This window comes from Pyrgilauda ruficollis, unplaced genomic scaffold (assembly GCF_017590135.1).
Source record: "Pyrgilauda ruficollis isolate IOZ18807 unplaced genomic scaffold, ASM1759013v1 scaffold70, whole genome shotgun sequence".
In the NCBI taxonomy this organism is placed as follows: Eukaryota; Metazoa; Chordata; class Aves; order Passeriformes; family Passeridae; genus Pyrgilauda; species Pyrgilauda ruficollis.
The window spans coordinates 804,017-825,047 of NW_024528822.1; the positions used below are offsets into that span (position 1 = coordinate 804,017).

General features: G+C 34.3%; 1 protein-coding gene across 1 annotated transcript in view; it reads right to left on the bottom strand.

Annotated features, from left to right (window-relative positions):
* Positions 1-21,031, bottom strand: part of RYR2 (ryanodine receptor 2) — a 384,205-nt gene that overhangs the window by 196,220 nt on the left and 166,954 nt on the right. The window contains exons 10-12 of the mRNA XM_041485449.1: positions 18,266-18,362; positions 8,806-8,880; positions 5,668-5,824 (exon numbers count right to left, since the gene is read on the bottom strand). Coding sequence (XP_041341383.1) covers positions 5,668-5,824; positions 8,806-8,880; positions 18,266-18,362 — 329 coding nt within the window. The remainder of the gene's footprint in view (positions 1-5,667; positions 5,825-8,805; positions 8,881-18,265; positions 18,363-21,031) is intronic.

The window sequence follows — 21,031 nt, forward strand, 5'->3', positions numbered from 1 at the left end:
CAAGATTTTTTTTGAGCATTTGGGATTTTTACAGACTGGAAAAGATGAGCTCCATCCAACAATCACTGAGAGATGGCCTTTAACCTGTCACTCCCCTACAATGGGCTTACTACTTCCTGAAAAAACCATATATTTCTGCATGATTGGCCTGCAAACTGTTAATGGCATGACAACACATCATTCCAGCTAGTGTCCTGTAGAGACAAAAATTGTTTCAGGAGAGGAAATGTAGTATCCCAAACAGTTCTTTGCTTTGTTCTCCTAAGGAAAATCTACTTCCGAACAGACTTTTTTGTACAAATATACCATGCATCCTGCTTCCTGGCAGATCATCCGTTTAATCTCTCCAAAAACACAAGGTTCAACTGACCGATACACCTATTTGGCTGTACATTCTGTATGCAAAATAAGCCCCTTACCCAGGTACAGCTTCAACATTCTGGGCTTCTCCTGACCAGCAGGAGATGACAAGCATCTTTCTGCAGCTACTCAGAGCAATGTTACAAATAGTGTGACAAAAACAACTTCTTATTCTACCTGTCTACCATCAGGAAAGATCAGAAGAATGATTACTTCATACACTTGTGCCCTGACAATGTGGGAAGACAGTTTCACATAAAAGTTGAGAAAAATTGGCACATGTATACAAACAGAAAACAACCTCTAACTTACTATAGGTTTTTTTAAAGCATTTTTTTAAGTAAAGGGAAATGTCCTGACAAGATTTTCAGCCTATAGCCATGAATGCATTTTGAAGCATTTGAAAAAAAAAAAGTACAATAGTATGGAGGTGAAATTTTTATGACTCCTTTTCTTAGTATTACATTTTCAGATATAATATATTCATCAATTCAGTTTGTTTTCTGAATCTTTCTGGATATAGATGTTAATTTCACTACCTCGTAAATTACTTTCAGCACTTCTTAAGTGCTGAAATTCTTATTAAAATCTTGTCCATTGATATATTGTAGTAACTGATTTATTAATAATCTGATGCCATTTAGAGTTATTGCATGCCTCTATTTCCTATTAACCTATTATTTTCTCATATGATTTCTCTAAATGGTGTATTCAATTATTTCAAAAGCTAGCACAAATAACCTGAATGTAGTAACAGTTGGAAATTGTAAAGCCACTTATAATATTGCAATTGCAAACAAATGATGATCCAGGAAAAAATAGATCCTGATTTCAAGCTCCAGTTTTTTGAACTCTCTTTATAACTAGAAGATACTGTGAACACATACTGTGCTTCTACATTGTAAGATTTTCTTTTTTGCAGGTCTCTCAATTAATTTCTTAAGATGCGAATACAAGAATTCACAAATTTTCTCATAAAGCACTGTAAATAACATGAGAGATTATTAATTTAACATATTTTTGCATTCTTTGTTAAAAATCTACTGGCTGTAACAGAAAGTGAAGGGGTTTGATACTGAAATCTCCATTCCAATTAGAATTAAATTTACTTGGCATAAAAATTGCAGCACCAACAATTTGTCAAAGAAGATTTCTGTTCTCACTGATGTAAATATACTAACATCTCTACATGTATGTTTAAAGCCCAGATTGAAATCAATCCCATTAAACTGAGCTCTGCAAAATAAATATAATAGCCAGGAAAGCTATTATATAGTGTCAAGGGGGCAGCAGGCATTACACCATTCATTTGAGAGCTGCAAGACATTGAGCTTTTTGTGGGAGTGAACAGGAACCACAAATTGTTTATAAAGGGGATTATAAAGGGGAAGATTTGAATGGAGTGCTCAGTTCACATCAATAAACAGCAGGTAGCTGTAAAAGTACATACAGTGAATCAATCTCATTAGCTACAGTACAGTAGCTCATCAGCAAAAATGAGGATCTGAAAAATATCAGAAATCAGCACGTCACTAATTAGTAATGGTGCATAGGCACAGACATTGCATGGTGCAAGTTTCCAGCCACACTCTTACCACATATGTAACCTGTCATTACCAAACCATCTGCTAATTCTTCCTACAGCATTTCTACAAAGAAAACCTTCAGTTTTATTTGTAATCTAGACCCATTCTCAGATGCTAGCCTTGTCTAAACAAGGATCAAAAATCTTCATTTATTACACTGGACCAAACAGCAACAAATGGATTTTGCAACAGTCTCTAAACCATCTCAGAAATGCAAAACAGGAATGCATTGGAAATTAACAGGCTTATTGAACAACAGGTCAGATTTTCTCCAGAAGGCTGTTCTCTTTATAAACAGTGTTTATTCCACACATACAAGAGCACAAGCTGATCTTCCCACTTCTATTTGGGGCTAAATGAACAAAATTTTTAAAAAATTATTTCATTCTAGTGTTGAAAAATTATTCTGTGAAGCCTCACCTTAACCATTGTTTCAGTCTAATGTTTCTTTTTAATTCCTTATAACATTCCAAAATGGATTGCCCTTTCAACTTCGCCTCTTGTCATCTGACCTAACCCATACTCTGTGGTACACTTTCAGGACTGATATTTTAAGACCTCACCAACTGCAAGAAGCTTATTTATGGCTGCTTTCTAAATTAATATAGTTTCCATTAAATTTTAGAAGAAAAAAGAAGAAAGAAAAAGCTGAAGACATAAAATACAAACCATAAAATTTTATTAAAATTGATGTGTTCCTGTCCACTGGAAAAGACAGGAAAAGCAGACTTGGGACAGAATGTACAAACATTACTAAACCGGTAAAATTACCTTATTTCAGTGGAATAGTGATATTAAAACAATATTCTTTATCAAAAAGAATCAATATTGAGTAAATGGAAGAGGAAAAAAATCCACAAAACCTGACCTCTACAAACACAAGTCTATTAAAAGAGCCCTACATTTGGTAAATAAATTGTAGATATCTGTGGACATCCTGTGCTGAATGAAGCAGAACTACTGAAGGAAAAAAAATAAATCAGAATTTCAGATTCTTGAAAGGCTTGTAAATATTTTGCATTTAAGGATAATTAGTAGGGTAATATATGATAACCAGAGAACAAAAGCTGATTACCAGAAAGAAAAATTAAGTGACTGTTAATTAAGCTCCTCAGAAAACCCTTATCTTCTGTTTGGCAACACTTTGTGATATTTTCAAGCTTTCACAAAAAATAAATAAAACAAAACAAGCAAATAAAACCCTTTCGCTTTCTAGTTCTCTTCTGGACTATTTTTTAAATGAAGTACTGGCAAGGTAATATGTTTAAGATGATGTGCCCTTACAAATAATAGAGTATAAAAAATAAATGTTGATCGTCTATACTTGCACGTGAATCTTCAGGTTTGCAGGTGACACATTTTCAGCAGCATCTCTGCAAACATGAAAGCTGCTTTTCATACAGAAATTGAAGTTATCTACTCCCATGCTTGAAGGAACTGATCCCTTAACAACTTCCTCTCCCTCATTTGTTTTTGCCTATTTAAAGCTAACTTACTGTTGTGCAACAAGTGGGAGCTTCACAATTCTTCCCACTTCTTTCCAGCTACTGCAAGGAAGAATTATGCCTGTACCAAGAAAAGGGATGAAATTTCAATAAGAAAGATCCAGCCACTTGAAATACCCACAGGTTTTTATGCTCTGTACTCAATAAAGAAGATTGGGGGCTCCCTCTTATCCATCAATAATTTTTTGGGTGCTAAGTGCATACAACAATATAAATGAAAGTTTGGATGGTTTGTTCAAACATACTCAGAGGAAAAGAGACCCTTAATCTTCATACCTTTTTTACATAAGCCTTTCTTGCACTCCTATAATTTGAAATCTTTTTTTTTAATACTCTTTCCCAGAGAGGGAAGGCACCTAAAAATTGTTAATGCTGCTAGCCTAATAAAGTGAAACATGACACTCCTATAACAAGTCCAGAGCAGGAGACTGAATCACAGAATGGGTCAGGTCGGAAAGCACCACACTGAGTCATCTGGACCAACTTCCCTGCTTAAGCAAGGTCATTCTAAGGCACATGACGTAGAAAAGCATCCAGACTCAACTCATCTTCAGCAAAACATTTACTATAATTCCCTCCAGGTGAGTAATTTGTAAAAATTAATATTGATATCCACAACATATACATGAAATATGATCTTCCAGACTTCCAATTTCTTTGAAAATACATATTTAAACAGCAATAAGAATATATTTGTCATGTGCTAATTAGCTTATACGCCCCTCTTAAAATTCCCTCATTACTTCAAGAATTGATTACCATCACAAGTTTTTACCTGCCCCAAAGCCTTTTGTCTCTGCTCTGCTCAGCCTAGGATAGGTTTGGCCACTAAAAACAAAATAAATGTTAACCTTTCGTTTTGAGAATGGCAGAACAAAACCATTTCCAAATATAAAATCTCAAAATAATTTCAAATGAGACTTCCAAATTCAGGCTGGGAAAAAAGAATAAAAAGAAGAAACTTCAAATACAGCATCACCTAGTCTCCAAAGCACATGTGCATGTGCTACATAGAAAATAGAGACAAACTACCTTATCCATATCAACAGGTGACATTCTTAATTGCTAAAAATTCTTGTATACGAGTATTTTTTTGACTAAATAAACCATGTAACAGTAGAGCATAGTATATTGTTCCACACTTTTTGAAGCAACACTTGCTGACAACCCATCTTAAAAAATAGTAAGTGAATTATTCTACCCCTCTTGTTTTCAAGTGTTGAAATCTATAGTAACTGTAACAGGAAATTCCCAGTATGGTTGCACTGCATTGTCCTAAAATAATTAAGCATTTCTATGATTTTCTAATTGGTTTCAAAAAATATATATTGTCTGGGTCTCAAAACCATCACCTGAACTACAGGTTCTTTGTTATCAAGTTGCAAAAGGCAATATATCTGCTTTTTGGTATCTTTTCTTTTCTTATCTTACCAAGCAGGCAAATAATTTAAAAATATCTATAAATAAAAATAGATATATAAATTAAATATTAATTATTCAATAACAGAGAAGTTATTCAATAATTCTGTTTACTGTTACATTGTATTTTAGAAGACAGTTTTTTACAATAACAAAATTATTGTTGGAAAATTTTCAGACAAAATGCTTACAGATTGAAAGTATGAGATATAAAGGATATTTAAGAATTTATCAGAGTACTATTTACCCACTACAAAAGTACTGGTTTATACTCAAAATGCTTATTGAAGCTATCAAAATGACAAGCCAAACTCTGGTAACATCATATTAGACTACAGTAAAGTATCTGCTGAGAGAAATCCTGAATTTCCCAGTTAATTTCAGTAACTCACAACATTATAAAATTTTCAATATGTCAGACAGCAGATATAAGCAGTGAAGCAGCAGAGAAGTTAATCAGAACAACAAATGAGAAATGAGTAAACTGCTCAAAAGTGGGAAAGCAGTACAGAAAAACCCCCAACCCAACGAATGAAACAACAAAAAAGCAACATATTAACAAGAAAAAAAAAAAAAAAAAAAAATGCACAGACAGACAGCCGGGAAACAATACATAGAGAATGTATGGTAAAAGAAGTTTTCTAGTTATTGATTATACTGCATTTTGGAATTATTTTAATCAATTTTTAAAATTTTAATAATTAATGCAATCACAACAAACAGAAAGTATCTTAATCTTGCTTTCTAAAGAGACTGGAATTATTACTAGTAATACTAATGCTGCACTGATTCCATACCTTGGAAGACCGAAAACAGAATGCTGTAGATTTTACATCTGCTTTCTCTTTGTCTGTAAGAAGAAGACTCTTGTCATCCAGGAGACTTAAATATTTTCCTGTTGTTATATGTCTTAGCCTGAATGGCTGTCCCCATCTAATGTGGCTTCCACTCCACCTAAGAGAGTCCATAAAAAAAATTATTAGTTTTTTTTAACTACTGGCAATAATATTTTAAAGTAAAATATATTGCCAACTAGTTGCTACAAAATATAAAATTCCCATGTTGTATTATCAGCAAGAAAATGGCTACTTCGTGGTTATCCCAAATAAAACCATTCTAATAAATAATCTTAAGGTCTTCCTTTGCACAAGCTGTCTTTGTTCAGACTGAATTCCTCTTGAGAGAAGGTACAGACCGCCTACAGAAAAGGAGGCTTATGCTGTACACAAAGAGTTTAGATCTGCCAGTTCCCTCTCCAACAGTTCATCTACCAGCAGCTGCCATTCTTCACTCTCCCAGAGATCTTTCAGCAGTCATCAGATTTTAAGCACACTATAAATGTGCAAAAATGAAATGCCTAGAAAAAACAAAATAGAAAACATCCTAAAATAAATATGAAAACTAATTAAGAAAAAAATAGCCCAGATTCTTCATATTCTATAGAAGGAAGAAAGGCAAAGCTTATCTAAGCTCCCCAAAAATTATTCACCTTAAAGTACAGGTCACAGTTTTCCAACTTCTTGCCATAAACTGAAAATTCAGCCCTGCTGCTCTTCCTGTTTCATTCCTGAACTTGTGTAGGGGTTACTAAGGAGTATGAAAGCGTTCACAAAGGCTTTTTAGATTGGAAAATTGTCACAATTTTTCTAGTCTTCACAGAAATTTCTTCAGTTATATATCTGCAAAAGTTTGCACTTTTGCAGATGTATGTGAATGCTGCATTTTGGAGCGGAAATAATGTATTTATTCTGCGTATGTATTATGTGTATGTTTTTGTATGTATGCACATGGAACTCTGAAATTCCCTTACCTTAGCACTTACACAGGTTTAAGTTGAAGTAATTTTCATTTTCCCTGACACACTGATGCAGCAGGTTAAAGGACTTACCTATTTAACACCAACATCCACTTGTTTAAATTTGTCTTCTTTAGAGTTGGCCATACTGGATGCAAAGTATGCAAACTCAGTTTGGCAAACATTTTCAAAGTGCATTTTTTAAAATGCTTCTTTTTGTAACAGGGTTTCTTACACTTCAGTGATTAAACTTCTAAACCTTTTTAGCTACTGGTTTTAAACGGAACAGAAAAATAAAAAGGTTTTCACCCTCAACTATTTTTTTTAAATCTAGGGTCTCTTCTGTTTAAATTGAGGGAGCTTTGGGGTAGAAGGAAATAGGGAAGCTTTACATCTTAGAAACATATTTATCTTTTTCTGTCTTCTGCACAGCAAAGTCCATATACTCCACAAAAGGCCATCTGAGTCCAGTGTTCTAGCATAACTTCTGTTTCTCTAGTCAGTAAAATGTCAGGTCATCAATCTCAGCTATTGTGTTGCCGAGTCTGGTAAATTACATCGGTTCTGCACCTTTTATATTACAGGTCATGCTGGGGAGCTGCCTTTTCTCTTGTATGATTCAATTTTCTTTTGGTCCCAATAGCTACAGACCATAGGAAAAAATAAAAAAAAAAAAAGAAGTAGCATAATTGAGCCATGCTTCTAGTTCATACCTGCAGGATAGGAAAAATATCAATTCATGTGCACTTACAAAAAAAGCCTTTTGAGCAGGAAGTATCTTTGAAGCCAATTCTAACTACTAAAAATATTTTTTGCAGTGTGTGAGCACGAACTCTGCCACCTTTTGGGAAAGAAAGCAATGCTGAGCAATAGTATTTGGTGTCCCATGGATGCCCAAGGGCATCCGTCCATGTAGACTACCCAGGCAATTTTTATCAGAGTTCTCTACTAATGAACAGAGTTGAGGGAAAAAAAAATTGTTCCTTTAGAAACATGTAAAATTCACAAAGCATTATATCTGCAGTCATTCTGGGAAGGACTACAACTGATTGAGAACTTCAGGCATGCATACACAAAACTACAAATTTAAGCATTTGCCTGAATATTAATGGACTGCAATTCAGCACTGAACATATATAGCAATTAGAATATCATACTGGAAAATAGGTTGGTGAGGGAAGTGTAGGAGAGAGTGTTATTCTTGGGATTTTATTTGGTTCTTTTTTTCCTGGTAAGAAAACCCTGTATTTTAAGAAGAAAGATAACCACTCCCTCTGTAACAATTGTTTTTACAATTTCTTTCAGTCATGTATGTTGAAATGTTTACTCTTCAAAAGTTTGTATACAATGCTGATATATATGATGGTCATAACAGAAAGCTGTCTTTACTTGAATCCCCACGTTATTCCTATACTGCTTGTTAGGGAAGTAAATGTCATGGGGAAAGCAAAAAGCCAGAGATCCTTCACAGCTTCATTGTTGTCATCACTGTCTCAAGGTCCATTTAGTCCAAAGGAAAAATCTCATTGCCCTATCACTGACATTTAATGCCATCCTATTAATAAAATGCACACAGAGAAAACAGCATCATTGGAATGTAACCTTTTCATAAGCTTCTCTGATTTAATCTCCAAAGAGCAATCATTTATTCCTCACTAGAAACTTTATCATAGGCACATATCGTAATATGATTTAAATGCAGTTTTACACTTCAATTACTTTAACAAACAGGGAACAATTCCTTACTATTACTCCAACACTTCCAATAATGCATGATTGAATTTTTTCTTTTAAATTTTTTCTTTTAAAGTCTTTCAAATGACTTAAGCTGGGGGAGGAGTGTCACAAATGATTTTTATTTTAAGGAAACCAGTCCTGGTTTTGTCATTTATGTGCTAAAAATGTAAACTGTGAATTCACTGAGAGCTATAACAACTTGAAAAAATAATCAAAACACACACTCTCTCTCTAGGAACCTGTTCAATGTTCAATGAAAGTACTAGAAGGCATTTTTAAAGGATTATTTTTGTTTTACTCGTCTGGATTTATAATTATCATTTTGATTTTATAGGATTGCCCTTACCATACAAAAAGTGTCCTACCAAATGTCCTTATATTTTCTGAGATAGATTTTACTTACGCAACTCTTAGAGTCTCTAGTCGCCAAAGGGAACGAGCATGAATGGACACGGCGCCACCTTCATAATGGACAGTTCTGAAAACCAAGCAATGGCACAGACTAAGTGTTCAGCAGAATTCATGATCATATGTGTTTGTTCATTTAACCACAGCTCTCATTTTAAGATTGTCAAAACAACTGTTGCATTTGTCAGATTCAAAGGTTATTAGATTTGAAACCCAGTCTTGTCAATTAAACTTTCATACTTGGTTATTTAAATTTTGTTTTAATTGTCCTTAACATCCATAATTGTAAAGTTCATACAGATTTATACAGCATTTGCTTAGACATTTTTCTTAGTGCTTTAAGGATAAAGAATCCAGGGGAAAAAACAGTACCAATAACCTGATTACTACAACATTTCTAGATTCTAACAAAAACCAAGTTTCAAATAATGATTAAGATTGTGAGCACTGCATGTATCTCCCAGGAAAGGTAGTGTTTTCTCAGAGCTTATACTATTAAAATAACTCCAACTTTTTACACTGAATTTTGAACATGTACTTATTTAGCACTTTATTTTAATACCATAACACATAAGATATAACAACAACCACACTGACAGTCTTCACACATCTCAGATGTTAACAGCTTCCTATTTACAAATTTTTATATGTAATGACCTCTCAAATTCTGGGATAGAACCAGAAATCTAAGTATCACTATAAAAACATCAATTAAGCCTAAAAAAATTTTTTCCTTCATTATTCTACACATAGATAAGTGATCTATACTGGATGCACCACATGCTGAAGATCTATGGTCAACGAAAGCCCTGAGCAGATAACCCTGTTTTGCTTCAAAGTAAACACTAAGGAAAGTTAGCATTGCCATTCTAAATTTAGGGAGCCATTCTTTGGATTGTGTCCTGCCCGTGCCTATATTTCTGCCCTATGACATGGACAGAATTTAAAAGCCTAGGCCTTTCCTTTGGGAAAACACTTTAAAGAGTCACTTAAGCAAAGGAGTGATGTCACTATACTTATCAGATCAAGCATGTCAGGGAAGACTACCAAACAATGGCCTAGTTTTATAGATCTGGGAAAAGATGATGTTTTGACTAAATGTTGTGAACTTCAGTCAAGAACAGACACCACCAAAAACAGCCAGCCGCGTAACTTAAGGGAATATTAATAACAAAACTGTAGGCATTCCCCACTCTTTGCTAAAAGCAATTTTTGACAACTACAGTTTTGGAATCACTTGATTCCAAAGTACACTTGATTCAAGTACAAGCTTACTAAGCTTTACCTTTCAAAGTCCTCCTTTGGATATAATACAGAAGGACTGAACGTTTAACACAGAGGAAAACCCAGCATTGAAAGAAATGGTTCAAAACCAAAAGAAAGAAACTATGTTTCCCAGTACTGTTAAGCATGTTAAGCATACATGAAACTATATATGTGCTAAAATTCATCTTGGAATGTATTAAAAACTATTATGGAAATAAACACTCCCAGACAGTGTGAAAAAATGAAGATGAATCATACAAGAGAAAAAATTAGTCCAAACACAAAATAAATACATCTCACTACAATAACAAAATCAGAAACACTGAACACTCATGACCCAGCTATAAATAGAAACTATGGCACATGTTCCACATAGCAAGAAGTTACAGATGGATATAAATATGTACAATATTCACCCCATGACTTTATATCTACTATTTTCTCCAAGTATTATCTCAGCCATTTGCTGCAATGGTTGGTGATGCTAGGAGCAGCTAGCAAGTATTAGCAAGTCATTTCCCCCTTACTGAAGGAAATGATATTCAAAGCCAATCTTATTTTTTATTGAAATTTACCTTTATTATTACAGTAAAATGTAATTGCTAAACAACCTTGAACTCATCTATTCCTCTGTTCTGACATTCTCTTTGCACTTCAGGTATTTGTTCAAATTCTTCTTCTGCAGCTAACAGACCAAGACTGGATTTACGCAGCAACATCTCAAGAATAACAGATCAGATGTCAGCCTGATTGGTGGGTTTGGATTGGGAGTGGGAGAGCGTGAGTTGTTTGTTTGGGCAGTTTGGGTGGGGGTTGTTGGTTTTATTCAAAGCTGAAACATTCTGATTACATGCTGGCTTTTTTCAATATGAACTTCACTCACAAAAATGCATTTGGAATCCTTGCATTTGCATATTGCATAATATGAAATTAAATTTTATTCAGCAGTTTAAGTCATTTATTATGTGAAAAATTGGGTGGAAGCAAAGGTCTAAATTCAGTAATAATGTTTCATTCTTAACTTGGTACCTTTTTACTTTTCAGAGATTAAGCTCTTCCTCATAATGGAAACCCCTACGCTGTCACCAGTTACTCAGTTTGACTGTCCTTTTGAAGCTAGTTTTGGATTACCTATAGCTGTTGGGTCAGTGTAACAGTAAAGACCTAAAAAACCTCCCATTTTCAACTTAAAAGAATGGCTTCTCATGGATGAAGTAGTTTACTTTTACATGGCTGTCTATCCATTATTTCTTTTCTCTCTTCCTTCAAAGGGGAGCTATCAGTCTTAGAACGGTCATGTAAGATGAGAAAAGGGGAAAAAGATAGAAGAAATCCTATATAAAAACATATGACTTATTTACTAGAGGAAATAAAAAGATTCTAGGGTTGTCTGTTAGTTCCATATGAAGGACCAGGTATGGCAGCAAGAGAGGGAGTAAAGGCTAAAAGACAGTAATAGAACTTTAAAAACAAAAGCCAAAGAGGGCAGAAGCTGAGCCTCAGCAAAAGAACAAGTTACAACAATCTGGAGGAGGACTGAAAGAGAACTGGTTACTGGAGGGCTAGGGATAAAGGATCCCTACAAGGAAGCAAAAGGAGAAGCCTAAAAACTAGAATAAAGGATGAAATGGCAAGACTTGGAAAGAACAGGAAAGAAGACATGTGCTACAAAGAAAAAAAAAAAAAAAAGGCAAAAAGCACCAAGCTTTAGAACAGGGTGCAAACTCTTGTGTTTTTAACTAGATACTGTCTTTACTACAGAAAAGCGGATAAAGAAAAGACGAATAAAAGAATATTTTGAATAAAGAATTTCTTCAATGAAGGGCGAGTCACTTTGCCTTTACCATAACAGCATGCATGCTGAACATCGTCCCAAAGCAGATGAACAAGTTTTTAACCCAAACCATCTCAAAAGTTTTTATGCTAAGGAATTGGAAGTTCATTTTTACTTCTTTTCACAAAAGTAAACATAGTAAACTGCTTTGAGATTGCTCAAACCAACTTCCTTAGCACTTGTTTTATATATCATTACTTGATGGGATGCACCTCATTTCTTTTTATATATTTCTGATGACAGTCCAGTGCTGAAAAGGAAGGATGGTTCAAAACATTTGAATTTTTCTGGAAGCTGATACTAGCAGGTCATATCAGGTACTGGTACTGCTAGATCAAACGAAACACTGCTTTTAATGACATGAAGTAACACACAAAAATTCTCTGACTCTCTAGATTTACTATAGATTAACATTGACAGGATGAAAAAAAAAAAAAAAAAAGAGAGGACAAGAATCTATGAGTGTTAGTTTTCCTCAAAGCTTTGGATAGCTTGCATCTTCAGAGCCATACCTTCATCTAGTTAGTTAGTTGGTGTAATTAAGCCATTTTTTGGTCTGACCTATGACTGTAAGTTAAATTTAAAACACCATCCTTTTCCTGACTATGTCGTTCATCTATTTAATTCACCTTAATCCAAACCAGAGCTGGGAGTGGACATCGCATTTGCCTCCCTGCGTCCGGGTTGTGTGTGCAGCACCACGGACAGTGCCATGGCCCTGGCGGGGCCGCGTTCTGCTCTCCTCGAGCTTTCCAAGAGGGGATGCAGGGGCAAAGAGACAGTAAACATCAAAAAGAAAGCTCCATATCTGAATCTATCATCTTTAATTTCAATAATGAATTAATTACACAGGTTCAAAATAGACTACCACATATCAACCCCCCCGGAGAACCATTATTGAATTTATTTTCTTATTAAAGTATTGTTCGGCAAAGAGAGGGAAATCATTTCACTGAAAGTCACTGACTACAAATGGGAATTAAATGAGGTTAAAAGAAATTACATTAAATGGCAGTGTTTCGATACTGCTGAAGTAATCTTGGTTGAAGAAACTGCAAATCCTAAGTTCCACACCAAGAAAATAATTGAGCAAATCTCAGTTGCTTGGAATAAATATAAAGAAAAATAGTGTACCAGGATCACACACAAATGAATAAATCCAAATAAGATGTCAAAGTTCAAGGGAAAGAAAATTTTCCACTCCTCTCAATGACAGGCAAGCCTGGTTTTAGTTTGAAAAATCGGTCACTAAAGATCTCTATATATGTTTTCAAAATAATTTTTTAAAGCACAGCCATCATTATTCAAGGCTCAACAGTTGTTTGAGGTGCGGGGGAAAGGTTATTGACTTACGCTGATTGAAAACTTTCTGAGCTTACAATTCAGTCATAAATTATGCTCCACACATGCTTGATCCCAAATTTTCTGTGGTACAACAGACCTCGTTAGTGCACAATGCCATAAGAAAAGGTGTCAGAGAATGGCATGGAAAATAAAAAAAGGATTAGCTAAGTCATACTGATTTTGACCATCGCTTTAAAAGCCTGTCCATCCCTGAGACTAACACTAAGTGTTCAATGTCATTTACAAAGCCTTAACATAATATGCTTTACCCAAAGAAAGTCTCAAAGGCAGGAATGGTAAAACTGCTTCTGAAATTGGGCTACATTTATCCATTCCCCCATGAAGGCCTATGGAGGGTTTGAGAAACTGGAGTCTGCTCCATCCCAAATGATAATTTGAAAAGCCAGGAGCACTTTTCTTTCTGTCACAGGTAATTGTTTTCCATTATGAAATATTTCTGAAGGGTCCAAATTGCACTGCAGTCATCACTTTAAAACACATATTGCAAATCAAAATGCAAATTAATTGCAGTGGAAACACAGTTCCTTTCTAGACCGGGAACTACGACTATCAGAGCCCTACTTCTGTGAAGTATTTAAGTTATAAAAGAATATGAAAAACGGTGGTATAAAAATCAAAGAAAACCAACCAACCAACCACCAAAAGAAACAAACAAGAAAAAAAAACCCCAACCCAGCTACCAAACATATCTCCCCAACATGAGAAAGCAATCCAAAACTCTACAGTCATGCCTGCATTAATAATCAGCTTACATTCCTACAGGAAACTAAAACTAACACACATAATACAAACTTGTCAACATGTAAAACAATTCCACTGAACTGCAAAAAGAAAGGGGGGAGGGAACTGCTGACTGATTAAATTGTGATAAACTTATTATGAATATTTTTAATTTTTTTTTTCAGAGATTGAACCAATGGAAAGCAACTTCACAGAAGCACCTTAATAGACACATGCTTTAAAGACCAACTCTTATCATAATTAAAATAAATGTATTCATTCCTTTGATATTATAAATTCAAAATGAACACTCAATATTATAATTACCAAATAACAGGTTTTAAAAAAGAAAAAAAAAAAAGAGTCACAATTTCAACAGGAAAAGATGTCAAAGGAAAGTAAAGACCATTTCAAGGTACCTGTAATACAAGAAGAGATTTAAATATTTTGCTGGATAATCATATATAACCCTCCAACCAAAAAATAAAGTAGTATTAAAAATTATTAACAAATGTCTCCTCTATGAAATTGGAGGGAAAAGGTGGAAGAAGAAGACTATGAAATCCTTTATTTAAATTTAAAAACCATAAAATTTAAAAACCATATGTAAATCAAGGAAACTGTGGTGGGTTTGCCTCATTCCTACTGACAAAGTGCTTATATTAGCTGCTATGATGGAATCTACATCATGAACCATGCAGACAGAGACTAAAGGAAAAGGAGTCAAGATAAATATGGATTCACAGCTATTGTGCTGCTGCAGAAGATTCCCCTGGCTTTGAAGATAGATGGAAATCAAAGTGACCACCATAAGAACAACAAACTGATGATACTAGGCCTTTTCTTGTCTGTCTACAACTGTATCTATTTTTTACTCTACCTGGAAATGCTTCTGAAATTTAACTTAAAGAGCTACTGTGCAAATTTTGGTCTAGCTTGCAAGATGTAACTAAGACACTTTGAAGAATAAAAACACAGTTTAAGGATTCTATGCATAAGGCTTAAACCAGCTGCCTTAAAACAGCAACACACCTAAGTAGAATATGCAGCAAATTATATTTAATTCAGGAAAATTGCATGTACTTTATCTTTTGTCTGTTCCTTTTTTCGTTCTTTGGCTGTGCCAGTGAGGAAAAACTCCCAGGGTGTCTTTCACCCTGCCTGTGGTATTTTAAAAATAATACCACTGTATTCCTCTACTGTAATATCAAGTAAACCATCATATTACCACAAATGTCTCCATTTCTACTGCTTCCAATTAAAATGTTTTTTGATTGCAAAGCAAACTTAATCTAGCAACTTCATGGAGCATCTACTCGAACCTGCTTCCTAAGGAAAAGTTAATTTTCTGACGCAACAGCCAAGTCCCTCTTCCATAATAAAATGAGTCCATCCTACCTTTTAGGGATCACAGTACCACAATCTAAGGCCCACATGGAGGGACACAAGCACAACAATTAAGCAAGGAAACACAGCACAGACTCAGAAAAAAACCTGAGATGCAGAAAATTATTTTATAAGCCTTTTACATGACTCCTTCTGCCACTGTACTAGGCCTCTTCCAGTGTAGATTTGGATGACCTTGACTCACAGTAAGCTTTGCTAGGTACTGTAATCATGAAGACAGTATCTGCACTGCCACTGCTTCATAGGTGTCCACTGTGCTAAGTGAGAGGATCAACTCTTACATGTACAAGAGCATAAACATCTTGAAAATGTGTGCTTTAATTTGAACTCTTGGTACTCTTTGAGACATTTTTATGCAAAAACTAAAACTTATGCAATTGTATAAATGTTCTAAGAACAGAGTAGAACTACTGTTATTTTTGGACACTGCCTAGGAGGACACTTCATGTCTAAACTATTTATTTATTCCCTGAAATAGATACCAGGTGACATTATAGAATAAAACTGTTATTTTAGGATTGTCTCATCTTTTATTTATTTTAAAAGGCATAAAGAGGAAGCCTCTGCAGAAAAAAATGAGATAGAGGAATTAGTGAGTCATAACAGGGATGGTACTTCTCAGTGCTCCTTTATGCTGTCATTCTGCAGAGCAGACCTGCTCTCCAGGTGTATGCTGGAACAAAACAAACAAAACACAATAACAGTAATCTGTCTTCAAACAGACTACTTAAAGAGTCAACGACAGGATGATATGGAATTATTGTACTTCAAATATAGCAGAACTTTGTAAGCCTCATGTGCAAAAGTTACAGAACTGAAACTGAAATGAAAGACAAAATAATGTCTTAAAATTTCCTACCTGCCAAAATTACACATATTTACATAATTCTGCCAGATGTTGAATCACGACCATCAAAATGATGTATGTACACGTATTGAAAACTGAAAGGAGCCACAAACTATTTTGAATAGGCAACAGTCTTAATTAGAGATAGAAGTAGAGACGTTTTAAGCAATAACTAAACTTGCTAATAATTCAAGGGGAGAAAATATGGTTGACAGAGTAACTCCATATAATTAAAAGTAATCATAGATTATATTCTAGGTTTTTTAGTAAAAAATACTTTTAAATATTTCAGAAAAATAGAAAAGTTGCAGAAATGAGACTATGGAAAACAAACTAACTTAATTTTATTTTGCTTGTTTATAAAAGAAAGTTCCTGAAAAACAGTACATTTCAGAAGATCATATCTGTTTTTAAGAAGCACATAGAAGCAATATTTCTCAGTATTGCAATGAGGAAAAATAAAGGCAAAGACATATGTCCTATTTGTTGCCTAACAGCTCTGCTTCTTTGGGGATTTTAGATAGATACGGGAAAGGGATAAAGAAATACAGAACATTGCAGACACTGCAGAAGGAAATACAATTTTCCAATTTCTTTATAGGCATTGGTCTGCAGATTAAGAAATTAACCATATTCTTCTCATGTTATAGGACAGAAAGATGCCTCATGTGAATGCACAAGTAGAGCAAATCACTTTTTTCTTAATTTGCAACTTCAGACTCCATTATTGTGTTTTACATATAATGTCAGACTTGTTGAAAAGAGACAGATTTTTAGTGTCTTCTTAAGCACTGAAGTTCATTACTGAAGTGTTTGATCACCCCATGAATCTGAAGTTACACTGCAAGTACATTTTTTAAAGGAATTTTGCAGGATTTAGACTGATGTAAGAACAAACACTATAGCATCCTATTTATTTATCACCTTAAGTTTTCCTCAGTTTCAGGCTGAGGATAATAATAGCAGTGATCAAGGGGTAATGACTCTCACATGGTAACTAAAATTAAAACCTGAACAGATCACATTTTAAGTATCAGCATTAAAACTATCTTCTGCATTCAAAAACTATTCCCTTGTCTGAAATAAGAAATATCCATGAAGTGTTGGTCACCAGCTCTACAAGAAAACTGAGGTTTTTCTCATTAACATTTAAAAATTCATAAAAGAATTTTGTGATGAGAGCTTCCAGAGTCTTGTCCTTATCTTTAAAAATTATAATAAATTTAAAAAAATATCTCTATTTGCAAACCAAGAAAATTCATTTTGATGAGTGAGTTAATGAATAGTTCTTCCTTTGTCATGGAAATGAAGCAACCCAGTATGCTGCAATAAAAAAACTATTCTAAAATACCATTTAGTAACATTTAGCAACATTTACCCTGAAGGTAGAAATAAATTATGCCACACTGCCCTATCAAAAAAAAGCTTAGTGCATATGTTATTAGAACAAATAAAGAGGACTAATGCAATCACTCCACTGAGACATAACACTCACTGTGTCAGTCTTCTCACTATTTCAATTTTTTAGTTAACAGAGACACAGACCAGGTTGTTATCACTACTTCCATTCCAGGATTCCTTCAGTCAAGAAAATAACCATAATTTAAATTCTAGACTGCCATGACAGGTAGACCTGAGATTAATCCCAGACTAGTTGCCTTGAAAGATTAGCCAGTATTCTTACATACCCTGTCCTGAGGAATTTTTTGTAATTACAGAAAAAAAAAAACCAGTGATGAAAAAGACAAGATATTTAATTCACAGTGCTTTTAAATTAGGAAAAATGACAATAAGTTATCAGAAAAATCACTACTCCTTTTACATCTGGTAAGTGAAATCAGACTTGAACAATACGGAAAAGAAAATACAAAAGGCTCATATCCAAAGTTTATCTCAACAATTCTCATTCTTATGAGTAATAAATATCATCACAACATCTTTCAAACATCTGTAATATGACTGATACTTAATTCAGCAACATTCATTACATGATTCTTTTATAAGCTGGAAACCTACCTTCTTTGTTCTTCTCCATGTTCACCCGAAGGCACTGTCAAACATTCATCCATGTGACCATGCAATAACCTCAGAACATCCCCTCCTATCAGGTATCCTTGAATAAAGGGAGAAAATCGAATTCATTTCTCTAAACACAGCAACATGTACTTCATAGTTCAATCTGTAATAAATACTATGAGGTTGATTTCACTTTTTTCTGTTTGAAATTTTATATTACTATAAAAAGAAGAGTCAGAAGGGGAAGATATCTCATACTCTATGGAGCCGGTTGAACACTGCCAAGTAAGTTCCAAGTCAGCAGCTTGGGAAGGATGGATAAGGATAAAGAGAAGCCACAAGCAGGGGATCCTACATAGTTACCACAACTCAGAAAAAGACTGAGTCAACCAAAACAAGCAATCAAGTACTCCTCTCCCAGATTACAAGAGAAAAAGCAGGAAACTCTTCCATCTTATCTACCCACTTTTCATTTTATTTCTGTTAAGAATTCTAGTTAAAATACAAAAACAAAAACTGATTAATTAGTTCATTATTTTTAAAGCTCTTTTTAGACTATTTGGAAGTTTTCTGTGAGAAAAACTTCTGGGAAGGTCCACTCTAAATTCTACTTGACACGAAGTTCAAAACCAATAATCATTATTTATTTGGACTCCAAAGGGAAACTCCTATATTGCAAACGCTTCCACTGCACGTGCAGGATCACAGCCAAACACTTGTCTTCACAGTGTACAGTGTGTGCGTGTGTGTGTTCACAAACTAAGGCACAGACCATACACACAGCATCATCACAATATTTGAAGTCCCAGGAATTAGCAGCCAGAAGCTGCTGAAAATCAGGCCATAATGCTAATCAGTAAAGAAGTTAACAAAATAAACATTTTTCATCAGTCTTTTTAATGTCACATCTCTAATGCAAAAAGAAATATAATTTTATATTATCCTACAATTATTGTACTATAATCAGCAACTGAAGAATACTAAAACTTAGTAGATTTTAAGCACAATTCCATGTTTTTCCATCTGACAAGCTAAATGTAAATTTCTTTCCTTCCTTCCCTTCTTGCTAAAAACAATTAATATCAAATTCTCACTTGAGTGGGATGCCATTACATAAATCTTTGGCTTCAGTGTTACAGCAACAAGATTTTTAAAAAGTTATACCTGGAATTATATTTTGAAGGAATGTCTATACTAATAAGTAATGCTGTGAAGTAAGACAGATCTTTACAGGGTAATGGTGTTGAAGACTCTTCAGTAACACTGCACATCTTTCAAGAATTTATTTTGAAACTACATTAAATCTTTTTCCTGAGTATATCAGGTAATATTTCAGGATATAATTTTTAAACCTTTGAGATCAGTACAAAATTGCAATTTATATGGCAAATTCTAGCACTGACTTTTTAAATTCATGATTTTGACACAGCAGGGTATGCCCAGGTAACTGTTGTTACACACATTACTTTTTACATGGACCTGTGTCCATATAATTCTATAATTTAGGTTTTGTCTTTAAAGTGACCCCCATCTACTTCATCATACAGAATTAGCAGAACGACTTGATTTAACTCTAAAGCTCTGTTTTGACTTAAACAATAAACTGATTTCTGCATAAGCCAATTTTACAGAAATGCATGTAAAACCAAATTTTATTTTAACAACCTCCAACATCCTAGTTCATCTTACAGACTAATTATCCATTATTTTCACTTCAAAATAATTTCATTTAACTAAATAGTTTAATTTATTAATCTATTTTAATGGGAATTTTTGATTAAGAGAGGGTATTGTAGAGCAGTTATTCCTACACATTAATATTTTAATTATGAGTATGACAAAGCATTTTACAGATACTAACAAAAATAGGTTTATTTCTTTCTTCCTTTTTGAGGTTATTTTCTCTGGCTTTGCTACTGTTTTACAGAGGACATAGAGATAAGGCCTTACACACTTTGTGTGAGATTTACTCTCCCTTCACCACAGGACTATCTTGATTACAGGAACAGTTGCCACTTTTTCAAGAATAAGGCCTTAGCTCTAATCCTTTCTGACACTAGCCAGCTGAACTTCTCTAGAAAACATTCTTAGCTTAAAGATAATGTCTGTATCTGAGCAAAGTGGAAATGGAAAAGCATAGCGACAAAGAGCAGGCACATACACAGATAAATGCACAGCTACAAAAACCGTATTACATCGTTTTCCCATTAATTCCTGGGAGCATGAGTACACAATACAACACTATGTCATTGTGGATTTCTACTTCTCAAAGAGACAGGCAGGTCTCAGTAGTGAGGCTTACCAGGCAGAGATGCGGCATAGCACAAATCTGGGTCTCAGCATATAAACCATGCTGGGATTATTAGCAAGAGTGACACACCAGTGCTGCCAGCAGTGGGAGGACAAGGAGAATGGAATTAATAGGAAGGAGCAAAAGGAAAAGGTCTTCTCTTCTCATTAACAGAAAGCTTTTCTACATAAAGTTTAGGATACTGCCAAGCAATCATTTTTTAATAATGGTTTGTGCTATAAACCATGGCAGAGAATCTGTATGTGCAGAAGGGTTCTCATATGTAAAAACCAAATGGCTGTATAAAAATAGATGATGGCAATGGTCTCCCTAATATCTTAATTAGCAAAGTTGCAAGAACATTCCATGATTAAGTTTTAAAATAAACCAGATAAAAAGAATTGATGTGAAATTTCAGTGTATTGCCTCTTTAAAAAACAGTATCCAAAAATCACACAAAATGAAATGACCTGCAG